Genomic DNA, 21772 nt, shown 5'->3' with positions numbered 1-21772 from the left:
AAAGGTTATATGTAATTAACATGAGCCTGTACCATGGGTAAACCAATCAATGAATGCTTTCATTCTTTCCTAAGAGGACCGAGTCCCTGCACATGAGTATTACCATCTCTGGACCCCACAAGCACATGGTCCTCCTGCACAGAACATTTCTGGAAAAGCTTAAAAGGCCGTTTAGCAGAGCAGGCACTGACTAGCAGCCTCTACCCTTCCTTCATACCCATTATAAGCCCCACCCAAGTTCATCCAGATCATATCTGAGGGATGTCTTTTGAATCACTATTCCAAGCCCTTGACTATTATAATGACATCTTGGTCGTCCATCAGAAGAAAGACACAGTACCACTAGAAATATCCCTCTGGCATTCACATTTGTCTCAGAAATTAGGCTGTCTTCTCAACTCTGGGAAAAACCTGTCATCCCCTTTAGTATCCAGGCAGTCCCCTACTAGTGCACAGAACAGGAAATGGTTCCCAGGAACCTCTGCTGGACTCAGGTTTGTGCTGTTAACATGTCCAGCCTGAAACTTCTCTGTGGCTCCTCCCCAGAAGTTCTCGGAAACATCAGCATTAATAGCAAAGCAGGGAAGGGCCTCCTCTGTCAGTTAGCCCTTGCTGGGAACAGGAGGCACTAACTACAGCTGTTGCTGTCTTCAGAGGCACTGAAGCAAGAAGACTAGGATGTGAGGACCTCAGGGCTTACCTTGCGCATATCTTTGCCAAAGGTCTCGCTATAGGTTGTGCCAAGGATTTCAAACTGGACGTAGGGATTCGAGCTGTCTTCCCGAAACTCCATAACTCCTGTGAGGCCAGTGATGTGTCCCTGCAGGGGAGGAGGAAAGGACAGATGGAGGTGGTAAAAGTTTGGTGTGGTTGAGAATGGAGTGACCAAGAAGGGAGCAGATATGAGTGGCCAAAGCAAGGATGGACGGAGCCACTAACAGTCCTAGGACATCAGAGCAAGATAAATGTTTCTCAGACTGTCTTAATCTGACAGAAGAAATCCCAAAGGCTTTTACCTGTCATTGCTGCAGTCAATGTGTTTACAACTATTGCTCTGTGCCAGTGCTGTGCTAGCCATGAAATTAAAATGTGATTGTATTTGTCTCTACAATTCTGAAGTTTGAGCTTTGCCTTTGCAACCTGTTCCAGAGGTTTCGCTTATCCTGACACAAGGGTAAAAGCCAGCAAGAGTTGTGTCCAACAAACACCTTAAGTTTAGGCAGCGAACGTGAGCATTGCTTTAGGCCTGGCCTTGCTACACATGTCATCTTGGGCAGACCATTGCCCATCTCCCATGTTCATCCTGAAGGTAATCAGATGTATATCACAAAGCCCATCCCATGAAGAAATATCTGTGCACAATATCTGACACAGAATGGCTGTGATAAACATGCTAGTCCCATGCCTCTCTACAGTTCAGTAGGGTCTAGAGGAGCAGTAGACAGTGTAGGGCTGAGCAAGTTGTGACAATCTCCCTTCTGTCTTTCAGCCTGGGGTGTGAATCTTAGCCAGCCTTTTTGCCTGGGACTTCAAGGAGCAAGGAGCACACCATAAAGTTCACAGGTCCAGGAGGGGCCGTGCTCTCTCTGAGCTGCAGTAAATTTACACCAACACTGGAACATGCTCCTTGCAACTGAAACCATGTACAATTTATTGTGACTAAGGTTCCTGGCATTGTAGATTTCCCTAAATGGTCTTTTGAAGCCTCTAAAAGCCCATTACTCTAACAATTCTTCTGTGGCCTACCCCAACTCACTTTGAATCTATCCTCTGACACAGTGCCACTTTCTATCACGTGAGACATATTACATGTGAATAATGCATAGACACACATGGGCACAGATGGATGCACATTCACATATACGTACACAAGCTGGGGTCCTGGATAAGCAACATACGGCCATACCACCTAAGGTGAGCTTTCTCTGAAAAGTGATAGTTTGCAGGCATAGGACAGGCTGCTATGACTTTACTTAACTGTAACTTTGGGCAAGTCATTTAACCTTCTGAAGCCAGATCTCCTGAAACTGTGGAGACATTTAAAGTACATGTCCCTGGACCACAACTCATTCAGCTTTCAAATAGGCCCAGGAAGAGTGCCAAAGAGAGAAGCCTACAAAGAGGACTCAGGCAATCTCTCTAACACACACACACACACACACACACACACACACACACACACACACACACTACAAAACAGCTTTATACCAACTTAGTCAGGACACAGCGAGGGACTTGTCTCTAGCCTTAGACAACCTTCCAGAGCCGTACCCCCTCACACATACCTTTTTGATCGTGTCTAGCATGGATCTCCCTCCATTCCATGGTTTGGTAGACTTCCTTATGCAGTTAAGGCTTGCCATACTATGCCATTTCCGGTCCTCCAACTTCCTGTGGAAGGCGTTGGCCAGCATCAGAACACTGTCATACAGGTAGAGATTGGAGATCTGCAAAGAGAAAGAGAGGGGATCTCTCTTCTGATGCATTTCCGAAGAATGAGGTGAAGAAAAAAGGCTGGGGTGGTGTGGGAAGCAACAGAGTTGTCTCCTCCAGTCCTCCGAGCTTTGTGGGCAAGGAGCCTCTGGCTCCAGGGTATTTTCTTTACTTGTTTTATTTTAGCAGCTCAACCCAAGTGGTAAAGTTAGGCTAAGAGAATACCTAATCTGCCCCAGGAATAGGAGTAGGGGCATATCCACACAGCACCAAGGAGAACCAGTGTGATCAGCATCATGATTGAGGTCTGCAGGCAGGTGCCTCGCCTGTTCAGATAACAGGACACAAAGCAGTAAGATAAAGAGGAGTGTGCTAAAGGGATGGCCTAAAGTGTAAAAGCATATGAGTATCAAGGATCAAAGCCTCCATCAGGGTCTTAAATACCACCAAAATTTTCTGTTAAGGACCAGACAGTAAAAACCAGGCTTTGAGGGTCTTACAGTCTCTTTTGACTACTGTTCAACACTGCTGTTAAAACCTGAAAGTATCAAGAGGTGACTCATAAGCAAATGGGTGCAGCTGTGTACCAGTAAAACATCATTTATCCAAGTAGACAGTGTGCTAGATCAGCCCAAGGGCCACGGTTGGCTGACTTCTCCGTTCAGTCTGATGGTGTTAACAATTTGTGATCAGAAAGGATCAAGAGGAGGCAAGATGCAGCCACGCAGAGCCTTGTAAGATATGCAAAGGAGGAGCAGCAGGGAAGACTTGGAGAGATGGGTACCACTGATGGACCTATGCACAGAAAGCAGGTGATTAAGCCTGGACACAGGAAAGACCACCCTGGTCAATGATGCAGAGTGAGTAGTGGCCTGGGTGATGGTACAGCATTGGTGAAGTGGCAGAGATTCTTACACTCGATGTGCAGTGCCATCCTAGATGCATCTGGGATTTGTACATTAGGTTGGCCAACTTCAGTGAAACTGGCCCATAGAGGAAACACAGCTCCCTCACAGAGCTTGTGAGTTACGAGTATGGGGAGCCGATGAAGCCCTGAGTGAATGTGGAAAAACAAAACAAAATGAACAAACAAAGAATAGATGAAGTCCTGAATAAATCTATATTGTCAGCATAGGCATAGCCATGTCAAGGACAAATGCATCAGACCTGTGGGAAATTGGCAAAGTCTTCCCCATACAGGCCAGGCTCAGAATTGCCCAAGCCTTCCTCTGGTTCAAGAGCAAATGTGGCACTGTATGCAGTACAAGTGTTTACAAATGAGCAGTGTGTTCAAAAGCTAACAATTGAAGCTTCCTCCTCCTAATGTTTACAGCCTGAGAATACTCTGCTTGCAGAGACCTTGTCCTCTGACTAGCTAACCCCACCTATCTGCACTCTACCTAATAAATGCATTGGGATTCTCAGCTGTTGTAGTAGATGGGGCCTCTCCACCAGAGCCCCTGACCCCAGCTTTTCTGTACATGTGTCTGTCCTTTCTTCATTCCCTTACCACCCCCGTCAGGTTTCCAGACTCAAGCCATGTGGGCCATGGACATGGTAAATGAGAAACTGGAATACTACTATAAAGAGGAGCATTGATGAGACAGAGCCAACCTGTTCACGCAAGCCAAGGATGAGAGAGGTTCGGCTCACCCCCTTGCTTGGGATGAGCAGGAAGGCTTGGTGCCACAGTCTAAGGAAACCAGAAGAGGCCTTCAGTGTGGAGAAGAGAAGCCTTGTTCTCAAGAAATTCCCCTCATGATACTCCATCCTCCAAGAGGACAGCAAAGCACAAAGGAGAAGAGAATAAGTGAAGAGGAGAGAGAGACAACACCCACTCTTGGACAGGTTGGGGGCTCATCATTGATATCTTGCTTAATCAAACTGGGTCGAAGGGACCAATCTCTGCACACCTAAGCAGCAAGTAGCCTGCTAAAAATATTTCAGAAAAACATCACTGGATATAAATGGAGAGAAATAGGGGACAATATTGACCTCTCAGGGCTTCTGAGAACAAACGGTTCCTTGGACTACAGGAAGAGCCCCTGCTACTTCTTCCTCATCACCCACCCTTCCCTCACTGGCCCAGTATCCCATGCATTATTTTCTGCCATTAACCCTAATATGAATGTCACAGAAGCAGATTCCTAGATAAAAACTTAAACAACAACTGCCCCTCACAACTGAAGCTGAAGTCAGAGGTAGAGCAAAAAAAAGAGATGTAGAACACACACACACACACACACAAAAAAAAAAATGTCTGCTGTATTAGGCCTGTACACAAGCTCACACTAGCTCTCCCTTTGTACTATAACACATCCATGCAGAGCTGACCACTTCCTCCATGCTGGCCAATAATGAAGAGTTCAGTTCTGTCTGCCACTGAGCTGTGGCCTTGCTGTGATCACCACAGACTTCATGACATAGGAGTGAAGACTGGATGGACACTACGGAAACGACCAGAGTGTGTCCACATGACGAATTACTGCTAACAAAATGATGACCCCAGCCCAAAGGAAAGCGACATGCCAAGGTCATGACTGTCACTCTTCGGGTGCCTGACGCACACAAATGCTGACCTAACATCAGAGAAAAGACCATTCCTGCCACTGGGAACTTGTCCCTGTCCCACAGGGAAGGTGATGACAGGTCCATGACCCCAGCATTTCAAGCTTAAAGGAACATTTTCTCAATGAACAAGACTAACTTTATAATCCCGACAGCAAAACAGCCCCCAGGAGCGCCTACCTACCTCTGCAGAATTGTATTGATGTTTCTTTCCCCTTCTAGAATACAAACTTGTAGTAGAGATGTTCTTACAAGGGAATATAAACCAACCTATGAGTTGATATGGAGTTTGGGTTTTTTGTTTTGTTTTGTTTTTGTTTTTCTTCTAAAAGGATTTAACTAGAAGATGAGAGTCCTCGGTAGTGTGAAGATTTTTTAAGATTTTCATGGAACTCCAAGCTGCCTACTCACAGCTGGTGCTATTTAGTCATAGACCCACGCCCACACCTGTGGATTGACTCCCAGTTAAGAGCAGAGTCTACAGTGCTACTTCAGCTTGGGCCCAGACTGCCACTCAACAGACTCTCCTTTTTCCCCAGTACTTCTAATCACAATGAATCAAGGCCCTCAGCAAACGTGTGAATGACGAGAGGCCTGCAATGAACAGGAAAAGGCAGAACATGAATCAGAAAGGCAAAAAAAAAAAAGCCTTGAGTCCTCCCACAGCTACGCCTGCTTGGAGAGTGAATGAATTCTAGTTCAAAGGAGCATGTTTGAGAAATGCTCTTTCCCAGGTATTGATAGACCCTTGAACCACCCCCATATCCCTGGATCCACCCTCTTCCAAAACATTCTACCCATTGTCAGTTCACAGACGTGTTTACCTCACTCAACTCTGAGCTCTTTGAGTACTTATCTCTGGAACCTCTCACAAATAAAGACACAAGTCTGGTGATTAGTCAATGTTTGATTGATGAATGTCCTGTGGATACACTTATACATAGCTGGAAAGATGATAGACAGACAGACAGATAGGAGTGGGTGGAAAAATAGATGAATGAGTGGGTGGATGGGTGGGTAGATGAATGAGTTGGTGGATAAATGCTAGGTGGGTAGATGATGAATAAATAATAAATGGATGAGTAGATGGATGGAGTGATGGACAGTTAAAATAAATAGATGGGTGGTAGATGATTGGGATGGATGGATGGATGGATGGATGGATGGATGGATGGATGGATGGATAGATGAGTAGATATAGGATATAGATAGACAGACAGACAGATATATATAGGAGGGAGGGTTGGGAGTGGGTAGATATATTGGCTAGCAGATAAATTGATGGGTCTTTTTTATTAACAATGCACATACTAATGCTTCATCTATACTCTTCAGCTACAAAGCATCAGGAGAAAAAGATATGCTGCTTCCAACTATGGGAGGAAACTTCCTTCTTTTATGTCTCATTTAGAACCTACTAAAAATGACCTGTTGACCACAGCCCTACTGCTATTTGTACCTACTTATGTACCTTCTCCTGGGCAGAGGTCTCAGTACTCTGTCGAGCCTTGGGCAGAAACCAACATTTCAACACTGGTCTATGTATCTACTCCATTTTCTAACCTCAACATATACATTTCTGTGATCTACTTTATCAGAATTTAACAGTGGTTTTTTTGTTGGGGATACAAAGATCTGGAAGGCCCTGCCTTCACAGAGAAGTAGTTTTTGTGCAAAAAGAGCCAGAGCAGATGGTAGAAAGGTACACTATGCTCAGGGTGTTCTTTAGATCCTGATAAATGAAGAGGAAGGAGGCTTTCCTCAAGGCAGGTATCAGTGCTATCCATGCCTAGGAGAGGTTGAAAGAAAGAGGCTCCCGGCCACATGGACACTCACTCATAGGAAATAAATAGCCAACGGTAGCTCAGGCTAGAGATACAGTCCATGAAACAGAGAGAGGGGCATGGCTTGAAGGAGCTGGTGTCTCTCCCTCCTTTCAGAAACAAGGTACTACACAAATTTCCTCAGCCAAGGGAAAACATACTTTCATATGCTTTCATATACTGTAGTAGACAAATCTTCAAACCCATGCTTGAATGGGTTCAGAGCAATGACTGGTGTAAAGACACTGTAGCACAAAGTGACAGGAACCAATAAATCATTCCAGAGGAGAGTAAATTTGATAATCAGAGAGGCCACAGCATCACAGCCAAGGACATGACAGAGACATGGTTGTCAAACCAAAAAAAAAAAAAAATCAAGAACCAAGCCAGAGTAGCCATAGGGAGTGTGATTAGGAACAGGGGAAAGACAGACTCAGGCAAAGGCCCAAGGTCTTTGGGGGAACCTGGTGTTCTATTCTAAATGGGCAGGAAGCTTCTGGAGATGGGCTTGTTCATTTAGCCACTCGATGGATATATATCATGCTCCTCTTCTGCTTGCTGTTGTGCATTACAGCTCTCAGGCTACTGTGTGGACAGTTTGAAGGGTTCCTACGGCTGACAGAATCATCCACAGGTTTCGATGCATAATAACCTGGACTGGATTAGCTTACCACCTGACCCTCCCTACTCACGTCCACAGCACTGCATGAATGAATGCAGCCGACACTCAATAACTGTTCCCAGAATTAAATCTTTACTCATACAAAACATCATTTAATGCTCATAGACCTGTCTTGATGACAATAAAATACAATGTGATCTGGACGCTTGGAGAAGTACAACGTGACATCCATGGTTACTCCCCCATGATAACAGTCCTGTGTGCATAGGATCCTAAGATCTTTATATGTACTTTCATTCTTAGAGGCAGCAGAGATAGAAAAGAATGGAATGACAAGTGAAAGCCCTAGGCAGGCTCCTGATTTCAATTCAAATTATCTGAGGCCACACCCATGGTGTCATCAGTAGCTGGAGCCCATCAGGGATCTGTTAAACCGATTATGGGGATGAGGACCATGGAAAATTAACTTGTGTTCTCTAGCATCTTCTTCTTCAAGGTTTCCTGACCATACATCCTTTCAAAGGCACATGGGGGGCAGGTCATATCTGACTTCTGTAGCTTATAGGGCAGAAGACTAAGCAAAGATCAGCTCTGGTTAGTAAGTCTACCTGTGTCTGCTCACTTGGACCTGCCAACATGTCCCTGACCTCCTCCTGACAGCATAGTCATATCTGTCATGGTACCAATGCTTAAGCCAGGCTTTTCAGGGATGAATGCCCTGAGCCATTCTTTGAGATAAAGACCACTTCCCTGATGTTTCATAGATAGACTAGTAAGAGAAGGTCCAAAGCATATGGTTGAAGATAGAGGACTCTATGGGGTGGGGGGTATACAGTTCTCTGAGACCGGTTCCTGAAAGGGAAGCATCATAGCACACAGTCCCATTTCATTGAGGGCTCAGATATGAGGCCCTTTGGCACAGAGACCCTTCAACATGAATGACACAGGTATGGGGAACCTGGGAAAACAAGGGTCACCAGCAACCTGATACCTGTAGGAATCATCATGTTCTATACTCTGGCACTGAGGCCCCTTTCCAGCCTGGAATCAGTGGATATAATTTTGAAGAAGCCTTTCAAATGTCCTGTCTAAAATGGTCACATGCATTCTCCACGGTGACAGTAAGGTTCAGGCACCTTCATTTCTTCCTGAGCAGATGGTAGATTATTTGTCACCCTTTCTCTCGGCTCCAGGCCTTCTTGTTGCACTCTGCACAGCTGATCCTTTTCAAACATCCTATCACATGGCATCTCCAAGGGTCGTGCCCTGGTGGGTCTCCCCTTCAATTTCACACCATGAATCAGCCATTATTCTCCCAGACCCCATTGCATATAACATTCTCTCTAATAAATATATAAACAAGATTCCCAATTTTAAGGTGTTTGTGAGAACGAAGTGCAAGGACATTTGTGAAATGTCTGACTTAAGCACTACACACAAATGCTTAAATAGATTTCTCTAAATTAGTAAAAGGCCAATAGATCATTCTGAAACTAGTCTTAGGAATGAAGGAGATGTGAAGTTATTTGCATAGAGGATGCCTCTTCTTAGAGATGAGTAATGATGTACAGAGGCTGCATTAAGGAAGGTATAGGAGCTCCCGATGGATATTCTCTATCCCCATCATCTGTCACAACCCAAGGCAGGGTCTTCATGAGATACAAGGTAAGACAGAAATTTCTCATTTCCTTTACCTGTGCTGAAACTGGGTTCTGAGAAAGGAAACCAGAAACATAGGAAACTTATCTAGGCAGCAGATAAAGGAACTCAGCCATGATCTCTATGGGGGCCATAACTCTTAAAAAACCCAAGAGGACCTGCTTGACCAATTACATGAAGTTAACTGAGGCCCAAGGATGAAACAAAATCGATGCTATTTTTCCTTAGGCATTAGCACAGAATTCCCAATACATTAGTAGCTAGGTTTAATTTGGGAACATACCTGTGTCAGCAGGAACAAAGGCCACTAGAAAGATTGTTAAATTGATCTTCATGAGAAAATAAGAGTTTACTTAAAGAGTCAAGACCCAGAGGGGAAAATAGAGGAAAGACAAGGAGCCCAGCTTGATGGAGAGAGAACAGAGCCCTGGATCAGAAGGAAGGGTGTTTGGAAATAATGAGCATTCCTGAGAAGGACCACATGGAGACAATGGCGAAGCCACTCCTCTCAACCAGTGGTGACACTGTCTTGGCCTCCAAGGCCATCTTGGTTCACATTGCTATAACAGAATATCACAGACCTGTCACACTTCCAGAGAGTGGAAATCCCACATCAAGGCACTGTCCCAGTCCGTGTCTCCTTGACGATCTATTCCCTGGTTCACAGGATACCTTCCTTCTTCCTAGGTTCTGACGCAGAAGTAGAGAACTCCAGTCTCACTTATAGAGCACTCTAGCCCATTTGTGAGGGTTCTATCCTGACAACCAAATTTCTTTCCAAGGGCCCTACATCCAAATACTTTGGGAATTAAGCTTCAACATAGGAATTTTAAGAGGACACAATCATTCAAATCACAATAAGCAGCTTGTTCAGGTACAGATTTTTCACACTAATGAAACCAGTTAAGCATATATTTCCTACTTAGGTACCAACAAAGCAGGGTGTAGGCAGGCTGCTAACTTTCTACAGAAAGGAGTAGGACCTGAGGTCATACATATAGGCTCTTCCCTAAAATACGCTCGTATCCTCAGGAAGGCCTTGAGTCTAAGCCCATCTGGATGCCACCTCCACTGGTTGGGAAAGAAGGGGCTTGAACAGGTCAGGATAATGTGTGTGCCCCACTGTGCAGCCAGACTGTCTGCCTCCTGGTGCTTGTCTTCTTAGTAACACTTTTATTCCAGGCAAGACTTATTAGGGTACTCCAGCTGTGTCTCTGTCATGCTCTAGAAGCCTGGGGGATGGTTGTCCACTGCATTATCAGGGTAAGAATTATTCTTGAAGGAAAAGGAAGATGAATGGCAGGCCAAGGTCAGAGCCACACAGGCCAGCAGAAATCTCTCACCAGTCCATTATCCTCAACATCCAGAGCTGGAAATGCAAGATTTTCATTAAGAATGGCCACATTTCCTCCAGGCTTCTAAAGAGCCCAGGGGGCTCTTCCCTCTGTCATTAATCAAGCAAAGTGGGCTGTTGGTGGAGACATCATAGAGATAAACAGCAGGCACTGACCTCTGACCAAATCTGCAGACAGGCTCTGGTTGGCCAGCAATGTCAGATAAACAGTGGACAGAGGGTCCAGCTGGGAGGACAATCTGACATCCAGATGCCCAGCACGAACAATCTATCCCCAGGCAAGGCCTCTGTGCCAAACTGCTGCTAGCCCACCTGTCTTGAGAGGGCACTGCGGCCAGGCCGGAGGATGGAGCAGATGGTGGCTGAGGGTAAGGGGTTGTAGGAGGCTCTGCTCACTAGTGCCTCAGAAGGGAGAATGTGAAAGAGCATCTGTCTCCATACAAGCCTCTCTCAGCTCCAAATACACATGTGGACACCTGCAGCCAGAGTAGCAAGCAGCTGAACCCACAGAGACTGTCTGCACCTGACTCACGAAGCCTTCCACACTGTCCTTGTCAAATTGCCAACTGGAGTCTTTACCACTAAGTAAAGCACTGGAAGCGACATGAAGTCCGAGGCGGCTGGGATAGAAGCTTGGTGGATGCTGCAGAGGAAAAGCTTCTCTTACCAGATTGACAGACACCCGCGACCAGGGAAAAGAATGGAGGCTTCTAGGAAATGGGGACTAGCAGATTGGTGATATACTTTAACTAACTAATACCACAGAGAGGGGTGATTCTGTCAGGCCATTCAACAACTTTTAAGTGCACAGAAATGCAAAAATTCTAATCAGAGAGAATATTTTATGACAATACCATATTGGCCCCCACAGCTTAGATCAGACAGCCCAGTGACCAGACAGTGCAGTTCCTAACATTTCCCACCACGCTCTGGAAACACATTTGAATAGATCGGGTGGCAATGTGCTAATGTTTCTGTTAGTTCAATTACAAGTTGAAATCACCGGGAGAGGCAGTTCTAATGACAGAGCACAATAGCAAGTCTTCATGGAGCAAGGTTGCCTGGGATATCTTAGCAAATTCTCAGGGTTCTGAGGGACTGGTTATCACTTTTATTACTGGCTGAGTCAGACAAGCCCTAAACTAACTTGTCAAGAAAACAAAAAACGAGAAACACCCAAGTCAGACAGTGCTTTGTAGGAAGAATAAACAACAGCATGCAGGCAAATGCAAGGCCTTTTGAAGCTGCTGGAAGCCACTTACTTAGGTATTTTCTTCCAAGGGCCTTTCTCTCTACTAAATAGCAACCAAATTGATTTGCTGTAAGGTACTTAGTTGGCTTTTCAAAAACAGAAATCCCTGACCACAAGGCTAATAGAGGAAGACAGAGTCTCTGAGACCAGTTCTCTTTGGGAGAGAAGCCTGGAGATGGATGACCTTGCAAAAGCTCCCTCTGCTTTCACAGTCCTTGGAGTCTTCTAAGCTAGGATCATCGTCCCAAGGGCAGCCATCTGGGGAAGGAACTAAAATGGACTGGGGAGCTCCATTTCCAGGGGGATTTTCACTAATTTCATCAAGACAAAGTTAATAATCCATGACAGCCCTTTTTTTCCTTTAGTTGGTTGTTCTAAGCATGTTAGAGTCTTCTCGATAAATCTCACAGCTAGAGGCTAGTAGAAATTAGTTTGCCTTCTACACTGTCATTAGGAAAGAAAGAAGTAGTAATAGTTTCTGAGGAAACTTGAAGGGAATGGCTTGTAAATGAGATGAATCTACAAGCTTCCCAAGTGTCAGGCAGAGGAGTAAATAAATCCACACTCTCCTCCCATCATAGCCCCGAAGAACCATGTAGATACAACAGATGAAGAGAGAGAGAGATTTCTTTAATAAAGTGCTTTACTTATCTCTATATAAAGTGGCTTCTAGAGACCATTTAACTTAGGTTGCGAGTCCTAGATTATTAGCAGAGTTACCCCATATATTCTTATTGATGGTTTTCAGTGAGCAGGGTCTTTCATGAAGAGCTAAATGGATAAAAACATGCTCTGTCTTCTTCAGACAAGGCAGCAGCTGAATGAGTGATGTGGACAGTGAGAAGTTCAAAGCTTGTGATCCAGGGATGGAGGGGTAGGAACTGCTCTCCTCCACAAGGTAATGTTTACACCTGCCAAAATAAGGGGATGCGGGGCATGTTCAGCCTTTCTATGGAAATTTCAATTATACTGACCACCTCACCACTACTGACGGCGCTCTTAACAGCCCAGTTCTCTTCTACATGTTTTCCACATGTTCTCTCATTTGCTTTACATGATGATTCTCTAGGGGAGTAGATTTTCATGTCTTGCGTTGACAATGCAAGAAACACAGGCACAGAATAATGAGGAAGTCTTAATTGACCAAACAGTAGCTAGTACTACTGGGATTTGCACTCAGGCAGTCTGGTTCATGTGGTGGTGGCAGCTGTGGTTGTGGTGGTGGTGGTGGTGGTGGTGGTGGTGGTGGTGGTGGTGGTGGCGGCGGCGGCGGTGGTGGTGGCGGTGGCGGCGGCCACGGCCACATGACTGCCACAAACAGGTCCCCATGGTTTTGTTCTTTAATTTTCCTCCTTATGTGGTACTTGTGTCTCAGAAAGAACAGAGATAGGGAGGGAGCCCTGAAGTGTGTGGTTCAGAGCCTTTATTACATGTTTGGGTGCATGCCACTTTAGTACGCCATCAGCTGAACTTCCCCTCAACCTCCAAGACTCCTTGGCTCTCTTGCAGAGAGCAGACCCTTTGTACCTAGCAGGTCTGAAGCACTAGAGACAGACTGACTCCTTACAGGTGTCAGTCCATAGTAAGAAGAGTCATCCTGGACTTTGACAAGCGTAGACCTGGCTCCTCTGCCACATCCTGTCCTGCCCATGTCTATAAAACTGAAAATGACCCTCCTTTGGGCAAAACTAACTTAATGAGAACTGGAAAATAGAAGGATAAGAGGTAGGAAAGGGGCAAGGATGGCAGAGACTGGAGAGGAATAAAATACATCAAGGGAGAGGGAACCTGGGAGATCATCGAAGGAAGGAAAGCTATGAACTTGGGCCCAGCCAGCAAAAGTATCCCCCTCTCCTCCATACAGAGTGGGGACACTCATGTGGCCTGGTCCTTTGTCCAGCTTTGTACATATCTATGTGGAGAAGGAGGAGGATGCAGACAGGGTTCCAGTGAGAGGGACCCAATTGTTCCTAATCACCTCTTCCATTCCGCAGAAAAAATAAAAAAGAAGACAAAACAAAATTATACCGTACATAATCCAAAGTCTCTAGTTCATGGCTCTGTTGAGGACCAGTGCTCCAGTCTCTTAAACAAATCGTTACCATCTCAGAAAAATCTTAGCCATTCTACCATGCCAATTTAGCCAATGTGCTCTCTGGCACAGTGAACATCAAGGGAGGGAAGGTGCCCCAGGGTAATCATTGTCATCTATGCTTCCTACCCAGTGAGAACAAGTTTCTCATGTATGACATCTACGAGATAAGTTTTTCCTCTTTCCTTCTGACACATAAGATTGCAGAGTTGGAGTCAATGCTTTCACTAATTAAATGTATCTAGAGCCCACCCAAGATTCCCACAGTCCTCACTCTATTTATGAAGGTCCTCTGATATTGTGACAGCAGAAGGGTCCTATGTAAGGCTGACATTCATGGGGCAGATACAGCCATCCCTGATCTGAACTCCTGATTTCTACTCTTCACTCTTGGCTGAGGAAGGAAGGCAGGACTGATTTCTAATGCTGAGTGGTGAGCATACCCTACGTGCAAAGTTGTAGGCAATTTCCACAAACCCGATAAGAGACCCTTCCTTTTGTCATGTGGCCCTCACTCAAGCTCATCAAGTTTTCTTGTGCATCATATTCCAAATGTTGATGTGGATTCAGAGAAACCAGTGGGCATTCACCACACTATTTCCTGTTTCCAAAGATCAACACAGAAACCTATCTGTACATGGGCAGAATACCTGTTTACTATGCCAAGGCCACAAGGCCGGAATATGAAGACTCCACACATACCAAGACAGTGACTGGAGTATTAACAAAAACAAAGTTTACACCTCTCATCTAGGAAGGGGTAGAGCAACTGGCTATGCCCTAAACCTGTTCTCTGGCCTTTTTGCTTGGTGGAGATCCTGCAGCTTCCTGGCAGCAGATATGTCAAGACTGTGCCAAATGTTTTAAAAGCATGGAGTGTGTTTAAGTGACTTCTTATAAGGAAAAACGCAGAGGAAGTCTCCAACTCCAGCGCTGCCACAAAGCACTCAGCATAGAGGACTAAGAGAGGGCAATCGGCCCCACCTCAATCATGTTACTTTTAAATACCGGAGGTAATCTGTGAGCAAGCAACCCCTGCCTGCTGGTACAAGGCATAATTACCACTAATGGTACTAAAAGACACTTGTGTCCAGTTGACTGGTTTCCATTTCAGCAAATGACAGCACTTTCGTCATTAAAGTGGGTGGGTAACCGTGTTCAGCTAGAGCCCAGCAGGCCCAGCATGTCTCCAGTCTCAGGCCAAGGGTGTGGTGGGAGCCCTGCATGGAGGAGACACTGCGCACTGACCTGCAGCATTTGGAGGTAGCCTTCCTGCGGATCGCAGAGCAGGGACGAGATGCGGTGGTTATTCCTCATGCATTTCTGGTTGTCCTTCGCAGATGGAAAGATTTGCCGGACCACGGTCATCCTGCCGAGGGCACTGTGGACCAGATCCAGGATCTCGGGGTCACTGATTTCCTGAAGAAATAATCAGATCCATGTTTATACCTTCATGAATTTAAAAAAAAAAGTCACTAGGAGGCATCCAGGCCAAAAGCCCAAATAGTTAATGCTAAAGAGGTCAAAGGATTAGACCCAAGCTACACATGTCATCAGTTGCTTATTTACAAAAAAAAAAAAAAAAAAAAAAAAAAAAAAAAAAAAAAAACACCTTCCCATCCTGTAGGTCCAGACAGGATTATTCAGCATTCCCTCTGAGATCTGGTCTGTAGTAAGTACCAAGAGGTCAAATATTATCCTTCACTATGGATCATACCGATTGTGCCGGGGATCAAAGACATCTATTATGCTAGATCTTGGTACACTAGGTGTTTTACGTGCATTTACTAATGCCATGCTCAAAAAGCAACCCTAGGAATGCTATGAAGGGGATCCAATTATCATGTCATTTCATCCTCAAGCATAAAAATTGAAAAGGGTGCTACTTATAGGGAGATCTCCAAAGGAGGCTTCTACAAGAAATCAGCCTTAAACTCGGCCTAAGAATGAACATAGATAAACAAGGGGTGTGTGTGTGTGTGTGTGTGTGTGTGTGTGTGTGTGTGTGTGTGTGTGTGTGTTGAGGACAAAGCATAGCTGGGAACCTGGCGCTATAGAGTCTATAGGGAGTAGATGAACTGTTCCATGTAGAGGCATCAGTGGAAGAGAGGCAGATGTGGAAGTCAGGGTCCATCCATTCCACTTCAAACAAACAACAACAGCAACATAGAAAGCAAGTATTTTCCCTAGGGGAAGTAAGGAGCTTGAAGTTTTTCGATACAAATATGCTCTAATCAGAATGGCCTTTTTGAGAACTTCTGGTTGCTTTATGGAGCTTTATGGATTAGAGAGGAACAAAGAGGAGGTGGAGGCAGACAGGAGAGCTGCAAAGCTGCATAGCTGGGCCTAAAACTGAACTACAGAGAAATGGAAACCAATATTTACCCAGTGTTCCAGCATAAGGCAGGCAGACTAAGGAGATCCCAGGCTCACTGTCTCTGAGAAATTGCTACATCAACGCTCGGCTCCAACTCAACATTTTAACTAAAATAGTTGTATTTTAAAATAATCTTTAAATCTTCCTCTTTGCAGATGACCCATTCTAGTTTTGAGACCCCGTGACAGTACAAATGGAGCCAGCCAGGCAGGAAATTAGTGGTTGGGATTTCGAAATCATTTAAATGAGAGCATAACATTTTAAGGGGTAAGATGCTAAATTAAGCATTTAGGGTCTGTCTTAGGATGCTGCTGTGTGTCTGTGAAGCCTAGTCAGTTGACAGCACTTGCCAAGATCTGGAAGAGAGTAAGGCACAAAGGCCCAGATCCTCTTAGCTTAAGTGTCAGTTCCTAAGTATACTGAACTACCTGATCTCACAACAGTTAAAATGCTATGACAGTGTGGATCTAGACCCGTGTCACTGAAATTTATATTCATGATGGAATGGAAACAAGAGATGATCAAAAGTGAAGAAAGTCGTCAGAAGAGACAGTCCCCGAACACAGAGAGATTCAGAGTGGGCAGAGGATAAGCAGGGCCTGGACATGTGCACTCAGTTCTGTTCTAGCTGCCCTGGGGACCAAGACCCTTCTGAGAACACAGACTAGAGGATGGGAGAACTCACAGCCTAATCTCAAGGGAAGGAGAGATATCAGAAAGAGTAGCAAGTACACAGTTCACTTCGCCTAAACTAGAAGCAGCGAGGATTTGGGGAGGGACTTTCTTATCTAGAAAATGCATGATGGTAGCCAGGCACAGTGGCTCATGCTTTTAATCCCAGCATTAGAGAGGTTGAGGGAGAAGAACTGCTGCAAGTTCAAGGCCAGCCTGGGCTACATAGTCAGGTGAGATCCTGCTTCTAAACTAACAAAATAAATTAATTAACATGCAAAAGGAAGGAGATGAGGAATGTAGGTGTCATGAAATACAAAGCTGGAATTGTGTATAAAGGTGTTAGAGACAACACAACTATAAGTCTCCTGCCATTTGTTTTTTTCACATATTTTCAATGAAAAATGCCACTGTGGAGGTAACAGCCTCTTTTCTAGAAATCCTTTCATTAAGCCTCTTCCTGCTTCTTCAACTGCCAGTAAGACAAACAGAAACTCAGTTCTCACCACCATACTCTAGGCACATTTTGGAAATTTGTTAGGGATTTGACCTACATGGTGGTCCAGTACTTTCCATGGCAACCTGCTGCTCATCTATGATGAGTAGCTAAGGTACACTCCTCTTCTGTTCTGCCTGCCCAGGACCCCTTGAAGACTTGACACAGCTTTATGGCAACCTAATAGTTTACATATGCCTCCCTGAGAGCGGGGATCTACTGGAACCGTGCATACTTTCCTGTCTCCCCCGGCCCAGCTCTAATCTGCTGGCCACGGGTCACAGCATGGTTCTGCCTGCTAATGAACTTCTACCTCATTCACTGTGCTTCTAGATTATCCTTCCTATCCAATCCAGAAATATCTGCAATAAAGATCTAGGAGTCCACTTGTCAGTTATTTACAGACAACCAAAAAGGTTGACTCCTGTCCTTGCCCTAATTCTGAATATAGATGAGCAGTTTGGTCTAACAGCTGCAGGCCAGGATCTACTCCTGGCCTGCTAGCCCTGCTGAGTTCTGTAAGTACTACAGAAGTGAGCACAGGGTGCTCACTCCTTGCTCACTGTTAGCAGGATGTATGCCTCTATACCAATGTAAGAGACCCCAAACTCTAGACTTCCTGTACAGAGGGAAATATAAGCAGCCAATTTAAATAAGAAGCTTGGAGGGCAAACTTCCCCTTTCCTAGTTAGGCATGCATTCACATAGTGCAGCTGATAAACAAAATCAGCAAGGCAATGCGTATGCACCACTGTGGAATAAACCAGTGTAGGAAAAAGGGGGGAAAAAGGCAGTGTATCATATGATGCCCACTTGAGTACACAGGATCAAAACAAGCTTTAATTTTCTTACACTGTAAGTTTCACTGTGAGATGTGCATAATCATTTTGTACATTCAATATGAAAAACGAAATGAATTCACTGTATCTTCCATCAAACTAAGAAGTAAAATGATGCCCACATCATAGTTGGATGGTTTCTCATGCTTACGCCTTCCTTCTTGCCTCAAGCAGCATTTGTCACGCTAGGGCCTAGATGGTATGTAGCTTAGTCTTGTACGTTTTGGTTAACTATATGTGTGTGGCACAATATGGATCCTTCCATGATCCTGTTTTAACACTGTGTTTTTCATACTCTGTGGTACATCAAAGTCATCTGGGAGATTGATAACTATACAGGAATCCAGCCCTAATCCACTTCAAGGAGCAAACATTCTGGGTCCTCCATAAGCACTCTAAATAATACCCCTGTAGTCACCAATGTTTAAACTACTTGCTCAGGGGACAGAGAGATAGGTCAGTGGTTAGTAGCCAGAACCCATGTGGAGACTTGTAACCCCAGTTCCAGTGACTCTAATACCCTCGTCTGCCTCTGAGGGCACTGCGTGCACATGGTGCACATACATACATTTAGGCAAAACACACATAAAGTAAAAATAAATAATTATTCAAAATTTAAACAACTAGCTAAACACTAGAGTTCTGAGGTTTATCCCTGGTGATGGGTATAGCTCCGATCTAATTGTTCAAAGGTGTGTGTGTGGAGACACTACATCACAAAGTCATCATTTATTCACCCACTGCTGATAACCTGTTGGATGCTTCACTTGTTGGCTTCTATGAACAATTTCCTATGTGTATTCATATACTTGTGTGAGGATTTCTCTTGTATATATCATATAACTAGGATTGTAGTATCCTGACAAGGGACTAGGAATGAGGGCTGGAGAGACAGCTCAGTGGTTAAGAGCACAGGATGCTCTTCCAGAGGACCTGAGCTCAAATTCCCAGTAACCCCAGGATGGCTTACTGTGTGTATCTCCAGCTCCAAAAAATCTAAGTCCACTTCTGGCCTCCCTAGGCACGCAGTGCTCATGGGTACATAGACATATATTACATGCACACAAAAAAGTTCAAACAAAGAAAATAAAAATAAATTTAAAAAAGATAATAAAACATGCTTAAATTTATTAGAAAGTGCCAAATTTCGAATGGAGTTGTGCCAATTCACAATCACGTGTGTCAAAGGGAGTATTAGTCTTGCCTACTTGCCTACACCTTACATTATTACATGACGTCCTAAGATGTGTCAGCCTCATGATTATGGACTGGAATATTGTTGGGGTTTGTTTTCACTACCTTAACTCTTAATATGGTTGATTATCTCTCATACATTTTTTAATCTTTTCCAGTGGGCAAATCTCTTGCATAGTGATTTATTATTCTCTTATTTTAAAATTTATTCTAAATAAGGTTTGTCACATGCTACAAATATCTTCTCAAGTCAACAGATGTTTGATTGAGTCAGGCTTTAAACCCTTTTAATTTAGGCCTAGAGAGCCTTGCTTTGTGGTCACTGTGCATACCAACTTCACATGATTTTGCACACAGTTACTGGTGTCAAGTACCTATTATCAGGCCCATTAGATCAGGACTGTGCTTATTCTTAAATTCTGCTGTGTTTTCCTGACATATTTTAAAGATTTGCTATTAGTTATACACAAGTTTAAAAGTCTATCTCCTTGTCGAGCTGACGATTAGCATTTAAATACCCTCTTTATTTCTAATAATGCATCTTGCCTTATAGTTTTCTGTGTCTGCATTTACTATAGCTATACCGTTTATATAATGGTTATTATCCACATTTTTCATGCCTTGTTTTCCTTTGATTTTTATCTGCCTCATGTTTTAGTTAGAATACTTGTCAACAAAATACACTAGAAATATTTATACCCATACCTGAGGTGTAAGTAGAAATTCTAATCATTTATACTGATTATGATTATTTACATATTTGGATTTATTTCCATCATATTATTTACATTATATATTTTGTTGTTTGTTACCATTTTTCCAAACCTGGAATGATTTTTTTTTTTTACTATTTCCAATTATTTACGTTTTGGAAAATTAGATTTTCTATATTAGCCTTTATTATGTTTCTTATCTACTGTAATTAGTATACTTAGGTGTGAAATTGTTCAGTGTTTACTTTTCTTCTTTGGTGCTTATCCCCAGATGCTAGAAGCCCAGCTCATGTGTCAGCAATGTCCAGCATTTAATTCTGTCTTTCTTCCTGTCCTTCCCAGTGCACAGTATCCCCATTGTTTTATAAAAATACTTCTAGAGTGTCTGTGTAACTGATACTTGTGTATGTACACATCCTTTTCTGGACTTCAGGCCTTACATTTGACATCTTTCTCCTTCATACAAAGTACATCACTGCAAATGCCCTTTCATGTAAATTGTTGATCACAAATTCAACTAACAGTTTCAACACTATTAAGAAGTCCAAAGCCCAAAGTCCCTTCTGAGACCTAAAACAAACTATAAAATCAAAACACAAGTTACACATTTCCAGTATACAGTGACAGATAGTAAATATTCCCATTCAAAACACGAGGTTAGCAAAGAAAGACTGGGCCAAAGCAAGACCAGATCCAACAAAGAAAACCACACATGTCCAATATCTGAGGTTCTTTATGATATCATATGGCATCTTGTGGTTCTTTGCCATAATATAACATCAATAGCCTCAAGTCTGGTTCCTAGGAGAGTCCTTTTTCTCTCCTCTAAAGCCTCATGAGCTGGATCACCATTGTCTGCTACTTCTTTCTACATTCTGGATTTCCATCCTTCTAGTAAAATAGCCCAATTAAGTTGTTTACATCATCCCAGGGTGTCTCTAGCCTACAGCTCCAACTCTTCTAAATTCTTCCTTAAAATCATTTCTAAAAAGCATGAGGTCAGATAGTGACAGCAGTGACCCCACTTCTCCTCGTCAGAAAGCTGAGAGACAATAAAGATGCTCTCAGTTCACTGCGCCCTTTTTATTCACTCTAGAAGACCAGCTCAGGGCATACATTCAGTGTGGGCATTTTTTCCTTCTTCAGTGAAACCTTACTATAAATGCCCTCACAGATATCCTGGGAAATGTGACCCCTAGGAGATTCTAAATCCCATCAAGCTGATCATTAAGATTAATCATCACAGTTTCTTTTTGTGTATTCAAATTTCCCTTGACTACCTCCCATAAAGATGCAAGGTAAGGCATTTAGAACCCATCTGAATAATCTAAGATTGGGGATCTAAGATCCTCACTTCAAGATCATTAATTTCATGGCATTTGTAAAAGTCTTTATGCTAAGAAGCATTCATGGGTTTCAGGGTTGGCCTGGAATCTCTCTGGAGGCCATTTTCAACTGTGATAAACATTATTTTGGTAAATTGCCATGCACTGTTTAAACTTGTTGACAGTAGAGTTGGGAGCAGACTCCAGAATGTTGAATTCAAGTGTCCAAAATTCTCTGTCCTAGGGCAAACTGGTTCCCTAACTCTGTGACAGAAAGAAAGAAAAACAGCAAACAGCTATGGGGGACTAAAACATTGTACCTTTGAGAGCAGCTGGAGAATGAACCATTCCCA

General features: G+C 43.8%; 1 protein-coding gene across 2 annotated transcripts in view; it reads right to left on the bottom strand.

Annotated features, from left to right (window-relative positions):
* Grid1 (glutamate ionotropic receptor delta type subunit 1) overlaps positions 1–21772 on the bottom strand; it is a 731151-nt gene that overhangs the window by 239969 nt on the left and 469410 nt on the right. For both annotated transcript variants that reach the window (XM_059274150.1, XM_059274152.1), the window contains exons 6-8: positions 15052–15222; positions 2286–2447; positions 701–820 (exon numbers count right to left, since the gene is read on the bottom strand). In XM_059274150.1, coding sequence (XP_059130133.1) covers positions 701–820; positions 2286–2447; positions 15052–15222 — 453 coding nt within the window. The remainder of the gene's footprint in view (positions 1–700; positions 821–2285; positions 2448–15051; positions 15223–21772) is intronic.

Source organism: Peromyscus eremicus, chromosome 9, assembly GCF_949786415.1.
Source record: "Peromyscus eremicus chromosome 9, PerEre_H2_v1, whole genome shotgun sequence".
NCBI lineage: Eukaryota > Metazoa > Chordata > Mammalia > Rodentia > Cricetidae > Peromyscus > Peromyscus eremicus.
This window is presented reverse-complemented; position numbering and strand designations above follow the sequence as displayed.